Genomic DNA, 18,874 nt, shown 5'->3' with positions numbered 1-18,874 from the left:
CTAAACCAACGGACTAACATACACAATTCTATGTTGTTATTTTTTAAGAAAGCTACTTCTATTTATAGTATACCTAAATCATACAACAAAAATTATCATAGTCATTTAATGACAATGTGTGTTTATTTAATTTTTGAGACAGGCTCTCACTATACAGCTTGCTATGTAGAATCCACCAGTCTCAAGGTCAAAGATGTTCCTGCTTCTACCTTTCAAGTACTGGGATTGAAGGGGTTTTCCACCATCCTCAGCCACATGAAAACATTTTAATACCAAGTTTTAAACTTCTAAGATCTTTAGAGATTGATACGTATTGCTGCTTTAAAAGCGAGAGGTTTAGAAAAAATAAGCACCTTGCCTAATTGAATAATAACAGTGATAGAAGACAGAGCTTATTCTGTTTAAAAACTTCCAAATGCATGAGTCGCATAAATATCTCTTCTTCCTTTATTATTCTTCTCTTTTTTGTTTTATATATGTTGTTGTTGCTGCTGCTGTTTTGAGACAGGATCTTCCTATTACCTAGGTTTGGGATTCAGAGATTTGCCTGCCTCTGCCTCCCAAGTGCTGGGATGAAAGGTGTGTGCCACCATGTCCAGACCAACATGTATCTGAGGTGGTATAGAGGACATGTATTTCTCAATTCACATAATATACAACATGAATCCCTAGAATTCAGTTTATTGTACTTATGAATTTGTGTAACTATGAAGTCCTTTTTTTCCTTACTCCTACCAGTTCCAAACACATAGCAATTTTTAAAAACTGAATGAATTAATAAATGTCTTAAGAATACCATTAACATAAATTCCTCTCAGATGAACATTTATTTACTTAAGATCCAATTAAAAACCTTGAATTTAGCCGGGCAGTGGTGGTGCACGCCTTTAATCCCAGCACTTGGGGAGGCAGAGGCAGGCAGATTTCTGAGTTCAAGGCCAACCTGGTCTACAGAGTGAGTTCCAGGACAGCCAAGGCTACACAGAGAAACCCTGTCTTAAAAAACCTTGAACTTAAAAAAATAAAATAAACATCCATACTTAAGACATTTCTGAATAAAATTATAAATACAAGCTAGTCTCACATTTACTTTCCCTATAAAATTAATAGAAAATGATTTGCCAACCTTTTCCTTTTGGGACAGTCTTTCATGTAGTGACCTATTTTTCCACACACACGGCAACAACGATCATTAGGAGCCAACTCTCCATCTGTTAATACTCTTGAATCAAAGAAGTATTCCTATAGAAATGATAAAATTTTAATTATTGAAAGAATGTAAAATGTCCCAAATACGAAGATCAATATAAAAAAAAAGCCCCAACATCAAGGGAGGCAGAGAGACTACAGATAAGTGGAACCTCAATAAAGTAAATATTATTTTCAATTACAATTTATGGAAAAAGAAACTGCACTTCAGAGATTTAAATCATTTGCACATGGTAATGAAATTGGCTAGGTTTCATATGAAAGACTTTAAGTGTTCTCTGTAATGATTAAAAAGCTCATACATTCTGTTAAACCATGCTACTTCTATAAAGAATTTCTAGTTCAGAAGAGCCAGAGCTGTTACACAGAAAAACCCTGTCTCAAAAAAACAAAACCAATTATCGCCTGCCCCCCACAAACCCACAAAAACAAAAGGAATTGCTCTCCTTTGCAAATGACTTTATATAAAGAAATCATCTTGCTTACTTAAAATTTAATTGCATTTGCAATTTTAAAAAAACCAAACCATGTATATGGGTATCTGACCATGAGTTTCCATGGACCATGTACATGCAGGACCCCAGGAGACAAGAGGAGGGGAGAGAGGAATGGGAGAAGGGGAGTCTGAGGGTGGGAATGGTAGGAGAAGAGGGAGGGAGAGAAGCTTCGATTAGAATGTAAAGTGAATAAGTTAATGGGCAAAAAAAGAAAGTGGGACAAAATATTAGACTTAGTGAAATTTGAAGAAAACAAAACTTAAAATACTTACAAAAAACCCCAATTATTTCTTTAAGTGAGTATCTGCATGTATGTATGAACACCATATGTATGCTGCCTGGTGCCCATAGAGGCCACAGCCTTAGAACTGTAGTTACAGAAAGTTGTGAGCTGATGTGGGTGCTGGGACCTGAACTCAGTTCATCTACAGGATGGTTAATAAACCACTGAGTTAATAAACCATTGAGTCTTCTCTCCAACCCTTTAAAATAACTTTTATAGAATGAGAGATTACAACTAACTAAAGATATAAGACTATCAAATTGTACTGATTAAGGGTGGCAAGTATTAATTTATAGTTATACTAAACATTAGAAACTGTCTAGGTTTATGACTCTTTTCCCATTAGTGTTATTCAAACATACAGACAAATGATTCCTGGAGTTAGTATAAGGTTGAACATATATGGATACCAAAGGATAGTAGGCACTATATAATAAGGGAAAGTATAAAACAGAAAGTAGACAAGGTCAAATGGGAAAAGAAAATGGAGACATAAGACAACTGATGGGTGGAGAAAGTAGATTATTATATATTAGAGAACCAAATGGTAGAAAAAAATAAAGTGGGAATGAGAGATAAGAGTAGAAAATATACTCTGTGTGTGTGTGTGTGTGTGTGTGTGTGTGTGTGTGTGTGTGTGTGTGTGTGTGTGCTGGTTTTTTGAGATAGGGTCTCATGATAAAGTCTATGCTGGCCTCATAGTTACCAGCTGACCTTGATCCCCCTGCCTCTACCTCCCAAGGGCTGAAATTAAGACAGTGAGCCACCGAATCCAACATATTTATCTTTCTGGACAGTCTTACAAGCAAACAACATATTTAGTAATAAAAAAGATATTAAGTGTAAGCATGAAAGTGAATGAATAGTTCCTGTAGGTTACAATATTGACATAATAAAGACAAAAACCCAAAAGAAAATAAATGACACTAAGTTATGAAATACCATATTTTTAAAATGATTAGCAAGCTCATAGACTCCTTGTCTAAGAATTACTTTTATTTCATGCTTATGGGTGGTTTGCCTACATTAGATTCCTCTTTATAAACATCAAAATAACATTTAGTTTTCATGCTAAATAAAAGACAATACTAAACATTTACTTTTGTTTGTTTTGTTTTTCGAGACAGGGTTTCTCTGTATAGCCTTGGCTGTCCTGGAGCTCACTCTGTAGACCAGGCTGGCTTTGAACTCAGAAATCCGCCTGCCTCTGCCTCCCAAGTGCTGGGATGCACCACCACCGCCAGGCTAAAACTAAAGATTTTTATATCTACATGTAAGTAGGGCCTAGTTGCAATGTACTGAATTATAAAAAATTAGAAAAAGCTTTTATTTATAAGATGGAATTAGTACATTTAAGTTAACTAAGGTCTCATATAATATTCTGTACTGTGCCCTCCCACTGTCAATCTCCTATTGAACATGCACATAGTCAAAATTATCATAATTTCCAGGTAAGATGTCACTAAATATTGTACTGTTATGCCAATTAAGGGATTAATGAAACTACTATGTTTTTTCTACATCATTTTGTGTTTCAAAACTTTTGTGTTTTGAAATTTCCTATTCCTAGTTAATAAATTAATTTCCTTATTAACTACTAACGGGCTGTCCAAGAGGAAAAGTGTCTTGCTTTTCTTAACCCGCCATAAAAAAGAAGAGTTCTAAGACTGGACTGACCAAGTTTCTAGGAACATTCATATGTAAAGACAAATAAACGGGTATTCTCAAGATTTTTTTCTGTTCAAAGATTCTTCTTCTAAAACTGAAACCTCCTCTGGTCTCCTAAGCAATAGAATGCAAGCAAACGCTGAATGAGACCAAACAGGAATGTGTGAACCAGTGACTGGAGCCAGAAAAAGGAAATGTCAGTCTCTGCTGTCCAGCCCAGTACACTACAGCTACAGCAGACTGCACGCAGGAGTTAATACTTCAGATTTCTCTTCTGTGAATTTCAGAACGGGAAAGTCTGCATCAAAGGTTTTGCTCCCTTTCACTCTTCCATTTGTAAAAACCACAATGCCAATGAAGTTCTAGAAGAAAAAGGAAGATATGAAATTATCAAATAATGTAAACTTACAGCTTCTCTGCCAATGAGTGGATAAAAGGGGGTACCAAAAAGTTTCCTTCCATTGATAAATGCCTTCATAATAAAATTGGTCACTGTTGAAGAAAGAAGATAATAAGATTTAGACACTATTTACCAGAAATTTGAATGCACATATTCTCTACATTTAAAACTTACTTTTTCTAGAAACACCAGCACCAAGGTTATGATTCAAGTCAAAAGGATCTAGAAAAGAAATATTTGTAAATTAAGGTTTGTAATTATTATACCATAAAGCGGACTGTGCCGGAACAGGGGTCTAATGCTATTATACTCTCAAAGTATCCAAGTCAGTGAATTATCCTTTTAAAATTATTGTGATAGAAAACAAGAGATTGACTCTTTTTGACCAGCTTTCCTTGGTTAATTTTTTGTGTTCTTGAATTAACAATAATGTAAACAATCACCTTCAATTGCAATGCATTTAGAAGTCCACTGCTTTTCAAAAGTGGTCAGCAGCTTCTTCTGCCGAATACTGATTACATACTCCTTGAAATCAAACTCTTCCGTATAGAAGCGAAGTAGTCCTAACCAAAGCTCTCCTAGTGATTCAGTGTTCTTTCCAAGTGAAGGTAAACGCTTTTTCTTCAGTTAACAAAATGGGGAGGAAAAGAGAAATATGTGAAGAGGAGGGTAAGGAAAAAGAAGAGAAAGGATACATATTATTAAAAATATATAAAATAAAAACAAGTAAAGTTATTAAAGTATGCAAATCCTACTACCATCGAGCATTCTATAATGTAGTAATTTTATAAAAATTACCAGTTCTTCTGTTTTATCAAAGAAAAAAGCATTCCATCCATCAACCATTCTCTGTGGAATCTGCTTCCCATCAAAGATCTGCATAAAAAATATTATTATTAGATTTCAAGTTATCTAACCTAAAGACTTACAAGACTTCAGATCATTTTAGAATTTATCTACAAAAAAACATTAATTAATTACTTCCCAAGGAAAAACATTAGAATGTTATAGCTTAATGCCAAGTAAGTGATTAATGAAATCTACCTAAACCAAGCTGAGATTCTCCATACACATTTAATATTATTTACTGCTGTTTGGCCTATCAAAATTTATTTGTATGCATATGTATGGATATTTGTAGCCCAAGATTAAGTAAAATAAAAGTTAAAAAAAAAAAACAAGTTTCATTAAGGGATTATAAATGTAGGCATACAAAAGATAATATTGATTCTATACCCAAAGAAAACTGGCATCATTGTTCCTTAGTACCTTTAATCACTTACTAATATAAGGCTAAAATATAAGTGCTTAAATATCATGTATGTTTAATGGAAAATTAGATACATTTCCCAGACAGCATTATAACAAATTATGAATCCTTCTCATTAAGTTGCATAGTGTGGCCTCAAACTTGAAATCCTCCTACCTCAGACTCCAGAACATTGGATAATAGGCATGTGTTACTATGTCTAACTAAAAAATACTATTTTATGAGAAAACAAGCATCCAACATCAAGCGACTGTTTGATACAATTGACTTCCGTAAGTAATTTTATGATTTGCTTTCCTTTTTATGAGACAGGGTCTCATTAAGTAGCCCAGGCTGGCCTTGAATTTGTCATGTAGCCAAGTATAACACTGAATTTCTGATCTTGCCTCTGACTTCTGAGTACTCAAGATTATACACATATAACACAATGGCTAGTTTACAATATTAGGGATCAGACTCTATGCAAGCTAGACCAGCACGCTACAAACTGAGCTGTACACGCAGCCCTTGTGACCTGCTTTCCTAAGAGGATTAATAAAATGACAGAACAAAGTAGAAAGGTGTACAGTATTGCTTCAGAGTCAGCAAAACTAAGTTTTAGTCTCAGGCCTATACATAGATTCTGGTCAAGATAATTATCCCCATAAGCTTCCACAAAGTTAACCCAGTAAAAATAAAAGCTTACACAAGCAGTTTTTAAAACTGACTTTTTTTTTAAAAAAGTACTTATTTTATATTTACTAATGTGGATATGTGTGTGTGCAAGTGAATGTAGAAGGATGCTGGGAATTGAATTTGGGTTCTCTGCAAGAGCAGTAAGCACTCTTAACTGCTGAAGCCATCTCTAGAGTCACCAAATTTATTTTTTAAGAAGAGATTTCTTCATTTTTATTATATGTGTGTGTGTATGTGTATGTTGCTTGCATATCTGTGTACCATAAGTGTGCCCAGTACTTGTGGGGACCAAAAGGGTGTCTGATCCCCTGGAACTCAAGTTAGAGATGGTTAGAGATGGTGTCATGTGGGTGCTAGAAATTGAACCCAGGTCTTCTGGAAGAGCAACCAGAGCTCTTAACCACTGAGCCATATAGCTACCCCCTAAAAATTTACTTTCAAAAAAATTACATTTACTTATGATGCATATATGTGCCCACCACTCAAGAACTTGTATCATGACACATATCATACATGTGATTAGAAGACAGCTTGCTCCTAGGAGTCAATTCTCTTCTACATTTTTTTAAGTCCCAGAGATAGAACTCAAGTCATCAGGTTTAGGGACAAGGACCTTCACCTGCTGAGCCATTTTGATGGGCTCCCTAAAATGTGGCCTTCGTGAAAACTCAAATGTAAAGCAAATAAAAAACAGAAGTATCTTATTAATTTTAATATTTTTGATTTTTATTTATTTTCATATATATTGTGGTTTTTAAAGACAGAAATCTGCCTATATAGCTCTCAATGACCTAGAATTCACTATGTAGACCAAGCTGAACTTGAACTTAGATCTACCTGCCTGTGCCTTTTACTGCTAGAGATTAAAGGTATATGCCTGCCTCCAGCCCAGGAACAGAAGTGTTTTAAACCCTAGACAGCTTTCCTTTCCCTGTCTTTACCTCTTCAAACATACATAAAATAAAACCCAATAGTGTTTTAAATCACTCGATAAGTTAATCCATGAAGCCCTCATCAAAGGACAACTGGTTTACATTCCTATATGTCTGGCATCTCAAATTTCATGATCAGGTTTAAATTTCATGTGATTAAGAGAGCTATAGCCTAAATATGAAGCACAAAACCCCACTAAACCAAAGCTTACCATAAACAAATTGTTGACTGAATACATTCTGTATGTTAAAGATCAAATTTGCAAAGATTAAACTAATTAACCATCTTGAGAATACTTATATATAATTTAAACAAATAATCACCTAAAATTGTTCAGTGTACATTTTGCTTTTTTCTAAAACAAAAACAGCAAAGATTTGGAGAGATGGCTCAGTTGGTGAAGCACTGGCCTCACAGAACTCACATAAAAGCTGGGCAGGATGATATGCTCCTGTAATCCTAGTGACTATGTAACAAGATGCAGATAAGACAGTGATTCTAGAACTGGAATCGTAAACTAGTGGTAGAGTATTTGCCTAACATGTTCAAGGCCTGGGTTCTTTTTAAGATTTATTTATTTATTATATGTAGGTACACTGTAGCTGTCTTCAGATGCACCAGAAGAGGGCATCAGATCTCATTAAGGGTGGTTGTGAGCCACCATGTGGTTGCTGGGATTTGAACTCATGACCTTCCGAAGAGCAGTCGGTGCTCTTCCCCGCTGAGCCATCTCACCAGCCCCAAGGCCCGGGTTTATGCTCTCAAAAAACTAAAAATTTTAAGAGGCTGAAGTAAAAGTTTTATCATATAAGATTTAGATGTTAAGGACAGGGATGTAGTACCGTGGTTGGTGCTGCTTGCTTAACATGTAGGAGACCCAATTTCAATCCTGAGTACCAAAAACAAAACAAACGAACAACAACAAAAAATCATATTTGTAAAAGAAACTTGAAAATTCACATGTCTACTTTGTTATAATAGTTATGACCTACTCGTATACCAAAATTATACCTGTTTTAAGTTGTGTTAAAGCAAAATTTACTATCATAAATATTTGGTTCATTGGTATTAAGTGCTGAGTTACCATCACCAGCCATTTAGTATTTTTTTCGTTTTCTTGTGAAACTACAACCCTGAGTGTGTTAAACTGTTATTTTCCATGCATCCATTCCCCAGTGGTGGCAACCACCATCCACCATTCTACTTCATGTATCTATGAATTTGATTATTCTAAGAACCTAATTAGAATCAAATACTATGGTCTCTTTATTAACTGGCTTACCTCATTTGGTATAATGTCCTCAAGGTTCTTTGATTAAATTTAATTTTCCAGGTGATATAGTTTAAGAAAGCATAAATTTTCATGTAATCAACTAAGACCAACACTCCTAAATCTCTTTTACTGTTAATTTTTATGTAAAGAATGTTCTTGGACTTAAGATTTGCTGGAACAGAAAAAAAAACTCTGCTTAAGAAAGTTCCTTTTGACCTGAATATATTATTGATCAACAACAAAAAATCCTCCAAGGGTTAGGAACTTGGTTTGGTGGGAGAGCCCTAGCCTAAAGGTTCAATCCCCAGTACTACAAAAACAAAACAACATTCCAAAAGCCAGAACATAGTGTGGTGCTATACCTGAAACCCCAACTACTCAGGAGATAGCGGCATAATAATGACAGGCCAGTCTGAGCAATTTAGCAAGGTTGACATAAAAATATAATCTGTAACATAACATAAAAATTATAAATTTATATACCATTTAACATTATAAGGGAACTTGAGAATATAGCTCATTGGTATAGTATTTGCTTAGCATGAAAAAAGCCCAGGGATCAATACACAATACCATAAAACAAAAGCTTAACTAAATCTGAATAACTAGCTATTTAAAATTAAATTTAATTGCAAATGAAGCCAGAGATAATTAATGTTATTAAATAAATCATTAACAGTAAAAAAAAATTGATCTGTTTTCAATACTTAAATAATATCTGAAAACACAAACCCATGACAACCAAAAACGTAAGTATCATCAGTCTAAAAGTGCCAGCCTCCACACAATCAGAACTCATTATACTGGGTCCACTGATAGCCTATCCTTTTAAAAACTATGGTCTGTTGTAAAGATAATGGGGTGTTCTCTTTCAACGGCACATATACTTAAACTGAATTGACACAGGGAAGATTAGCATGGCCTCTGCACGAGAATGATAGCAAATTCATGAAGCATCCTATATTTTTAAGAGGCCATGAATCTCAGCATGTGCATAGTAGAGGATTGCAAATTCAATCATCAATAGGAGGAGAGGAGCTCGGCCCTGTGAAAGTTCTGTGCCCCAGTGTAGGGGAATGCCAGGGCCAGAAAGTGGGAGAGGGCGGGGTGGCAGGCATGGGGAAGTGGGAGGCAACAGGAGTTTGTTTTGGATGTTTTTGTTTGTTTCTTTGTTTTTGGAGGGGAAACTGGGAATGGAGAAATTTACATGTAAATAAAGAAAATATCTTAAAAAAAAAAAAAAAAAAAAAAAAAAAAAAAAGAGGCCATGAATCTGAAAGGAAGCAAAGAAGGTATAAGGGAGAGTTTGGAAGGAGAAAGGGAAAGGGGAAAATAATATAATTATAGTATAACCTTAAAAAAAAAAAATAAAAGAAATATTTTAAAAACAGATCATGGGAACTTTTCAGTTGAATTAAAGAATTCTATTATATTTCTCTCAACAGTAATAATAATTTTGGTAATAATAATCACAAAAAATATGGTAGAAGAACATTTAAAACAACCATCACTATGAACACCTATTTTAATGTTTAAAAGACATTCAATTTTTGGGTTTCATTTATTAGGTTGCTTAAGACAGGGTCTCAACTATGTACCTTTGATTGGACTGGGCTCCCCATGTAAACCAGGCTGGCCTGGAAATCCAAGAGGTCCCTTGCCTATGCCTTTTTGAGGACTGGGATTAAAGGTGAATATATGCCCAGCTTGCTTTTTTTTTTTTTTTTTTTTGTTAGTATGTAGCTAGGTTAGTTTGGAACTACTTGCTATATCCCAGTCTGGAACTTATGAGCCTCTTGCTAATTATAGACATGAACCCACTCATGAACCAATTCAGTGTCTCTGATCTACATAACACTGAAAAAATACTATTCATATTTGGTTTTGTTTGTTAACACAGAACCTTGCTATGAAGCTTAAACTTGAAATCATTCTCCCATATCACATCTAATCATGGTATTGCAGCTTTACTGATAATAAAATTCAGAATCATAAAGGTTAGGAAGACTATACTATCTAATTATGGGTTTGACTAAATTCTAAGCCCAAATAAAACACCCTCATATATTAGCCAATGCTGCCTCAATGATTACTAGCCCATGAGAGATCACAGGAAATAGCCTTAAAACAAAATCTGTGGCCCACTCATGTTAATCATACACCAATCAAAAGAAAAAAGTATAAAACACAGAAAGTGATAAAATTGGCTTTGGCAGGCATAATGAAATTTATGGTAAATATTCTTTAGTGAAAACTAGGCATAGTTCCAGCGCATAATAAATAGAGGCAGGCAGATCTCTGTGACTTCAAGGATAGCCTGATCTACATAATGAGTTCTAGAGTTATATAGGGCAACCATGTCTTTAAAAAAAAAAAAATCACAATTCTATAATAATCATCCAACTTTTAAAAAGTTACTATCAGGATATAAATGGGTTTTCTCCTTATAGAGAGATTTGCTCAACATTGTCTTGAGGTCATAAATACAATGAAGACCATAATACCACCCAAGACCATCTTCTTTGCTGCTAGTATGTGCCTTAATTGTCTCAGATACAGTGTCTATAACCTGGAGCCTAGAGAAATAAGGAAAGGCTACTTCTGGGCACTAAGAAATGAAAGCCAATCCAAGCTTAGTGGTTGTATTCCTTTAATCCCAGCACTTGGCAAACAAAGGCAGGAAGATCCTGCCTCAGCCTCCCAAAGTGCTTCAATGACAAGCATGAGACATACACCCAGCTAAAACCATTTTTAAAAGGTACATTCTACCAAGTAAGTCAAAGAAATATAAAACAATGAAACAATATATCAAAATAATTATACATCAAGACCAAGAGAGATATATCCCAACTATTCAAGACTGGTTCAACATATAAAAATCAAACTCATCAATCACATTAATACAAAGGAGAAAAGTGAGACTACTATTATCAATAGATTCACAAAAAAAGCATTTAGTAAAACTCAATACCCATTCATGAAAATGAAAGTAAAACCAGGCACAGTGACAAACAACTACTTCCAACTTGAAAAAGAATCAAACTTAGGAGTTCAAGAAAAGCCTGAACAATGCAACACACACACACACACACACACACACACACACAAAACCCTATATCCCCCAAATATATAAATAGCTATGTATGGTAGTACAAGATTATAAAATCCTAGCACTCAGGAAGCAGAAGTAGAAGGATCACCAACAATTCAAGACCAGTCTGGTGAATATATTAAGTACTAAGCCAGTCAAGAGCAACAAAGAAAACCTTTATAAAATTAAAAAACAAAGCAAAAACCACAATGACAAAAACAAAAAAATCCTCCATAAACTACAGGGTAGTGATTTTTTTTAAAACTTGATAAGAATAACCAAATATGCAGGCTTCTCCCTTTGGCAGAACTAACTGAAGCTAAGCAGTGGCCTCTGCATAGCCATGAAGTCTTACTCTGCTTCTTCTTGAAACTAATTTGTATTTTTCTATCCAATCATTGTCTGAACCTCATGCTTGCCCAACTCACTGAATCTAATCTTCTTATGCTGTCTCCTTGACACATATGTGACTTTAAAAATTTTGCTGAAGACCAGGGCTAGAGATGGCTAAGTGGTTAAAATCATGAGCTGCTGCACAGAGAGCCAAAGTTTTGTTCCAAATACCGACATGGTATACTTTCACGTAGACACACACACACACACAAGAATGTAAGATACAGACATTCTCATTTCTACCCTAAATGAACCACTGGACCAACTAACCCAAAATCAAAATGGTGATCCTAGATGTCTCTTCGACACCATGCAATGCCCCAAAATTCCCTCCCCCCCCCTCCCTCCCTCCTTCTCCATCTCCTTCCCTCTCTCCTCTTCTCCCCTTTCCCCTCTCCCCTCCTTTCCCCTCTTCTCCCCTCCTTTCCCCTCTCCCCTAGTAGAATGGCCAAAGTGAAGAACACAGATAACACCCAATTCTGGTAAGTAGGTGGAACAAGAGAAATTTTGCTGTTTTCTGGCAGAAATACAAAATGATACAGCCACTCGGGAAGAGTTCAGAAATTTTACTTTAAAAAATTAAATATTCAATTACATGCTTCACTAATCCTGCTTAATAATATCTGCTCGGAAGACTGGAAAAACACACCCAACAAGAAAACCTGTAACTGGGTCTTTTTGTCAGTTTCAGATTGGGTCTCCCTTTGTCCCCAAACTTAGTATGTAGATGAAAATAACCTTGATCTCTTCCTGATCTTCTGTTTCCATCTCCAAAAGCTAAGATAACAGGTACCCCTATACCTCCTTTATTTGAGGCTGGGAATCAAATCCCGGGTCTCATACATGCTATGCAAACACTTGACAAACACAACTACATCCCCCCAGCCTTGTTTTTTTTATTTGTTTTATGTTTGTTTGTTTGTTTTATTGTTTTTGATTTTGAGACAAGGTCTTGCTCCATAGCCCAAGGTGGCCTTGGACTTGCAATCTTTCTGCCTTAACTCCCCAGCTGCTGAGATTATATGACTACATCAAGCCAAATTCATTCATGTGGATGTTTGTATCATTTGTATTATAACTGTCAAAACTTAAAAGCAATTAAGATGTCCTTCAGTGGATAACTGAATAAAGAAACTGACAGAGTAAAGAAATCTATCAATGAAAAGACATGAAGAAAATGTAAATTCATATTACTTAATTTGTATATATATAAGTCTGCTCTCACCTCAAAGTACATGTGTGTGAGAGTAATTTTAAACATTTATTTTATGTGTACGTGTGTTTTGCCTGAACAAATATCTGTGTACCATATGTGTGCCTGGTGCCCAGGAAGGCCAGAAGAGGATATCAGATGCACTGCCACAGACAGGAATTGCAAACAATTGTGAGCTGTCATGTGAGTTCTAGGAAATGAATCTAGGTGCTCAACAAAAGCAGCTAATGCTCTTACTGCTAAGCCACCTCTCCAAGCCTCAGATAATTAACATAGAATCATCTCTGACAGAGCATGAATAAAGGAATGCCTAAATCAAGGATAGACCAGTACACGTCTGTGGAGGACTGTCTTAATTGTTAATTGATATAAAAGGACCTATCCCATTATAGACAGTCTGTTCCCTAGATGTTGGAAGGGGATAGGTTATTTATATTAGGAGACAGCTACCAGAAAGCATGAAAGTATTCATTTCCCTCTGCTCCTCTCTGTGAATATGGCATGACCATCTTAAGCTCCCGATGATGTGACTTCCCTGAAATTATGGACCAAAGCTAAAATTGTGTAAACCAACTAAACCCTTTCCTCCCAAAGCTACTTTTTTGTTGGAACATTTTATCATAGTACAGAAATGAAATTGGGATGATCTGTTAAAGACTTGGTCATCAAGATAATGCTATGAAGATCTTACTAGTTTTTTGGGTTTTTTTAATGGGAAATTATTAAAAGGACAGGTCCTACATGTAGACTGTGGTACCTCAGTTTCAGTGTTTCTGTTTCCTGGTTCATAATATAAGTAGCCTCCTCCACCACATACATGAATCATGATATGCATACAAAGAAGAGGGCCAACTAACCTTAAACTATACTCCCAAGAATCACAAGCTTAAATATAGCATTATTATAGGCTGTATCTCATTGCATTACTATGAAGCTAACTCATAAAATGAGAAAAAAAGAAGCAAAACAAAAAAAGATAGTGGGATGACTGAATTCAACTACTTGATATTCTAAAAAAGGACAAAATTATGGACTAAAAAGACTAGAAATAAAAAGATCATTGATTACCAAAAATTGACAGGAAGGATGCTCTCTAGACAAACAAAAGACTTACAAGTTCAGAAGAAAACTGTATTGTGTAACAACAATGAGCATAAAATTATGTATTACTCTACATGATGTACAAGCCCAATATAAATTATGGATTTGATATGACTATGATATGTCACTATAGATTCACCCAATTTTAACAATGTATTATTACTCGGGGTGGAGAGATGGCTCAGAGGTTAAGCGCACTGACTGCTCTTCCAGAGGTCCTGAGTTCAAATCCCAGCAACCACATGGTGGCTCACAACCATCTATAACGGGAAACTGATGCCTTCTTCTAGTGTGTCTGAAGCTAGTGATAGTGTACTCACATACATAAAATAATTAAATAAATCTTGAAAAAAAAAACTAATATATTACTCAAGTAAGGCTGATAAGGGGGGAGGACTATGTACCTGCCAAGATGAGGGTAATATGAAAATTCTCTACCTACTCCTCAATTTTGCAGTGATCTTAAATTAATCAAAATGCAGATTTTTTTTGGGAACTATGTCTCAGCCATAGAATACTCACCTACTCTCTATATATGAGGCACTGTATTTGATTCACAGTACCACAAAGACTTTTAAATATAAATGAGTAATAGCACAAACACTATATTTAGTTAGGAATTTTTGCCTAGGAAAAATATTTAATTTTTATTTCCCCATTACTGATTGTTTAAAATGGGAAGAAGGTATTGCTAAAACCTTGTCAATCATGAGACTATCTGAAAATTTAAGATGGCTATCAGATACTTATAATACATGGCTTGGTATTTTTGTCCTTTTCTTCTCTGTCATCATCTTATAGTTGAGAAGAGGGTATGTGGTTTCCCACCAGGTACTGAAGTACACAATTTTAATCCCTAGGAAGGCAGAAGGAGGCAGATCTCTGTGAGTTCGAGGACAACTAGGACTACACAAACAAACCCTGAAGAAAAAAACAAAGAGTATGTGGTTGTCCAGATTTATCTCTCCCATCTCTAAACATGTATGTTTCTAAGAATATAGAACTGGATCTTCTCTAATGCCAACAAATCCACTCTCCCAGAAATTCAAGAAGCAAATAGAGGAGTAAGAGTTGTTTTATACCTCTTTCAGAGAGGAGAGCATGAACTGGCTACTGAAACTGACTCTGAGTCACTAATTTATGAGCATAATAATCTCCTTTCAACATGCATTCTTTTTTTTCTTTTCTTTTCTTTTTTTTTTTTTTGGAGACCGGGTTTCTCTGTGTAGCCCTCGCTGTCCTGTCCTGAACTCACTCTGTAGACCAGGCTGGCACCCAACTCAGAAATCCATCTGCCTGCCTCTGCCTCCCAAGTGCTGGGATTAAAGGCATGCACCACCACTGCCCAGCTCAACATGCATTCTTATGCTTAATTAATATAACTTTAGAAGAAATAAGAAAAATCTTCCTGTATATTCTTGACCAGACTTATCAAGACTGTCAAGTATATGAAGGAATATATAAGACTTCATTATCAAACAGAAGAGAAAAAATATTCTGGAGGAGAAACATACATGTTTCCAAAAAAAGCCTATTATTATATCTATGAGTTTGTGTTGAGCTACAGGAATTTTATTATACATATCTGCAATATTTTAGTTTTTGTGTCTCTGTATGTAGCCCTAGCTGTCCTAGACTCACTCTGTAAACCAGGTTGACCTCAAACTCAAATCCGCCTGCCTCTGCCTCGTGGGTGGCAAGATTAAAGGTGTGTGTATCACCACTGCCCAGCTTATCTTCAGTATTATAAGACTACAAAATTCTAAAATATTATAGAAGATACTCAACAATTCCTATGGTAGTCAATATGCTCCAAAAATAAATTTTCCCAAAAGGTTCACTATTTTAATTATAGCATTAATTTGAACAAAAAAACTTAAAACATTCACGACAGAAAAATCCATCATGAACTCAGCAAGCTCTGTTTAAATCCATGATTTCCTTAAAAGCACGTATAACAGTTCTTTTTGAGACAGGTTCTCCTCACACAGTTGCCTAGTGTGTTCCGAAACACACTATGTAACCCAGGCTGGCCATAAACTCTAATGATCACACTTTTTTCTTTGGTTTCCCAAGTGTTGGGACTGCAGGCATCAGCCACTATGCTTTGGGCTTTACAATATTCTTAAACACTCACCTCTTGTAGAACTGGGATAACTGGTGGCTTTCTTTGCTGCAGAAAGTACAGCACCATAAGGATATAAGCATATGAAGATAAACTTCCCCGAGATGCATCTCCAATGTCACAGCGCTAAAATAATACAATGATTACAAATGAAAATAAAACTCACTGAACTGAAAGATATCCAGAAGTTCTGTAACAATAAATTACAAAAGTGTGAGAAAACAGGCATTTTATATATTACAACTAAATGCAGAAATTAGTATAACAAGGGCATGGAGAGATGACTCAGGGGTTAAGAGCACTGACTGCTCTTCCAGAGGTCCTGAGTTCAATTCCCAGCAACCACATGGTGGCTCACAACCATCTATACAGTGTACTCATATACAAAAAATATATAATTCTTTAAAGAAATAAAGCAACTGTTGCTCTTTCAGAAGGGTGCAGGTTCGATTCCTACTACCCATCTGGTGGCTCACAACCATCCTAAATTCTAGTGGCAAGATATTCACAACTTGTCTTCTAAAGACTCCAAGCAGGCAAATGCTGCACATACATACATATATTAATTTATTTAAAATATTCTTTAAAAGACAGGAACTCTCTCTCTATGGAGCCATGGCTGAACTGGAACTCACTATGTAGACCACACAGATCTCTTAACAGAGATTCACCTGCCTCTGCTTCCCTGAGATTAAAGGCACATTACCATGCCTGGCAACTCTTTAAAAACCAGTTTAATACAATCTATGAACTATACAAAATATGAAGAATAGTAATGCAATATCAAAATAACAAAAGCAAAACAAACTTAATGCCCTAGTATTTCCATTCCAAAAATTATCTTTAAAAATGTGTAAAATAACTAGGAAATTAGATTTTAAAATTGGAAAGAGAGACAAAAAAAGAAAAGAAAAAAAACTAAATAATAAAATTAAAACTATTTTTCACAAGTCTAATATCAGTAAGTTTGACTTTAGCTATCACAAGTATTATAACAAGACAAATGATTTAACTTCTTCATAAGTACCTTAGCGAACACTTTCATAGTATATCCCAAGTACTGTACTCTAGGATCAATAGCTGCATAAGTAGCTAGCATTCTTGTGTTGTGTTGAGCCTGAAAAATAATTACATATTTGAAAACATTTAATATGCATTAATTAAACTTACAAAACAGGTAAAAAGATACATTATACTGTAAATAGAGTATCGAGATTTCAAAATCCCTACAACTAGTCAAACAAGCCAACTTCACTCTTAACTAGTATCAAAACACTTTCCCTGGAGCTGGAGTTCCTGGGGCTCAGCAATTAAGAGCACTGACTGCTCTTCCGAAGGTCCTATGTTCAAATCCCAGTAGCTGCATGGTGGCTCACATCCATCCATAACAAGATCTGACGCCCTCTTCTGGAGTGTCTGAAGACAGCTACAGTGTACTTAGATATAATAACAAAAACAAATCTTTGGGCCAGAGTGAGCTGAGCTGACCAGAGCGAGGGGTCTGAATTCAATTCCCAGCAACCACATGATGGCTCACAACCATCTACAGATACAGTGTACTCATATATATATATTTTAAAAAATGAATAAATCCTTAAAAAGGAAAAGTACTTTTCCTTTCATTACTCACGTTGAAAAATTTAAACACATCAATAATCTGTCAACTTTTTTTAGTTAATAAGGGAGAATTGGAATGTAGTGTCCCCATTATCACAAGTTAATTATACTGTGACGTTTCCCACCTTTGTGGAAATTGCAATGGTACAGACAGCATATTGAGTGTAAGCCACCTACATGATCACAGTATCTTCCCTACCAGGGAAGTGCATCTGTCAACTTTCAAAATAAAAATTATAAATCAACAACAAACACCGAGAAAGAAACCACAGATACTCTCCCATTTACAATAGCCTAAAAGGAAACAAATGATCTAGGAATAAACTTAACCAAGGAAGTGAAAGATTTCTTTTTTTTTTTAAATTTCTAAATTGTAAACTTTAGATTTCTGAAGAACAAGATAATACACTAGACATAGTTACGGTCACAGCTTGGTAGACTCAATATTGTAGAAATGACTTCCTATCAAAAAATGATTTCCAGATTCAATGAAACCCAATAAAACATTCTTTATAAAATATAAACTATCCTAAAATACATACAGAAACACAAAAGAGCACAGAGAGCCAAAAAATATCCTCAACAAAAGGGGTGATACTGGAGGGATTATAATTCCAGATCTTAAGATATATTACAGAGTCATAATTATAGACAATAAGGTTCTGGAATGAAAAAAGACATGCAGACCATGAACCAAAAACTGAAGATCCAAACATTAGTATTCTTAAATACAGCTATCTAATAGTTGACAAAAATGCCAAAAGTATAAACTGGAGAAAAGACAGCATCTTCAACAAAAGGTGCTAGGAAAACTGGGGTCCATATGCAGAAGAATGAAATTAAACCAGCACCTACCACCTTTCACAAACACTCCAAGTGGATCAAAGGGCTAGCTGTGGACTGCAACTACAGGAAGAAAACGTAAGCAGCACCTTACAGCATGTGGGGTAGGAGAAGACTTTCTTAATTAGGACCCCACTTGCCCAGGAGTTAATCCAACATTTGAGGACAAAATAAAACTAAAAGGCTTCTCTGTAACTAAGAAACAACTAACTGCAGGGCGGTGGTGGTGCACGCCTTTAATCCCAGCACTTGGGAGGCAGAGGCAGGTGTATTTCTGAGTTCG

General features: G+C 35.5%; 2 protein-coding genes and 1 non-coding gene across 6 annotated transcripts in view; 1 reads left to right on the top strand and 2 right to left on the bottom strand.

Moving 5' to 3' along the window:
• Positions 1 to 662, bottom strand: part of LOC116095744 (terminal uridylyltransferase 4-like) — a 10,399-nt gene extending 9,737 nt beyond the window's left edge. Inside the window, exon 1 of the mRNA XM_031377009.1 lies at positions 658 to 662. Within this exon, the coding sequence (XP_031232869.1) occupies positions 658 to 662 (5 nt within the window). The remainder of the gene's footprint in view (positions 1 to 657) is intronic.
• A 418-nt stretch (positions 663 to 1,080) lies between these two features.
• Tut4 (terminal uridylyl transferase 4) overlaps positions 1,081 to 18,874 on the bottom strand; it is an 86,652-nt gene continuing 68,858 nt past the window's right edge. For all 4 annotated transcript variants that reach the window (XM_031378126.1, XM_031378127.1, XM_031378129.1 and 1 more), the window contains exons 19-25: positions 17,159 to 17,248; positions 16,144 to 16,257; positions 4,856 to 4,933; positions 4,501 to 4,678; positions 4,232 to 4,279; positions 4,067 to 4,149; positions 1,081 to 1,242 (exon numbers count right to left, since the gene is read on the bottom strand). In XM_031378126.1, the coding sequence (XP_031233986.1) occupies positions 1,096 to 1,242; positions 4,067 to 4,149; positions 4,232 to 4,279; positions 4,501 to 4,678; positions 4,856 to 4,933; positions 16,144 to 16,257; positions 17,159 to 17,248 (738 nt within the window). In that variant the 3' untranslated portion in view covers positions 1,081 to 1,095. The remainder of the gene's footprint in view (positions 1,243 to 4,066; positions 4,150 to 4,231; positions 4,280 to 4,500; positions 4,679 to 4,855; positions 4,934 to 16,143; positions 16,258 to 17,158; positions 17,249 to 18,874) is intronic.
• Positions 9,070 to 9,176, top strand: LOC116097229. The gene has a single exon (XR_004121286.1). It is a non-coding gene; the product is annotated as a U6 spliceosomal RNA (small nuclear RNA).

Source organism: Mastomys coucha, unplaced genomic scaffold (genome assembly GCF_008632895.1).
Source record: "Mastomys coucha isolate ucsf_1 unplaced genomic scaffold, UCSF_Mcou_1 pScaffold18, whole genome shotgun sequence".
Classification (NCBI taxonomy): domain Eukaryota; kingdom Metazoa; phylum Chordata; class Mammalia; order Rodentia; family Muridae; genus Mastomys; species Mastomys coucha.
The sequence above is the reverse complement of the archived record's forward strand: the minus strand, read 5'-3'. Positions and strand labels throughout refer to the sequence as shown.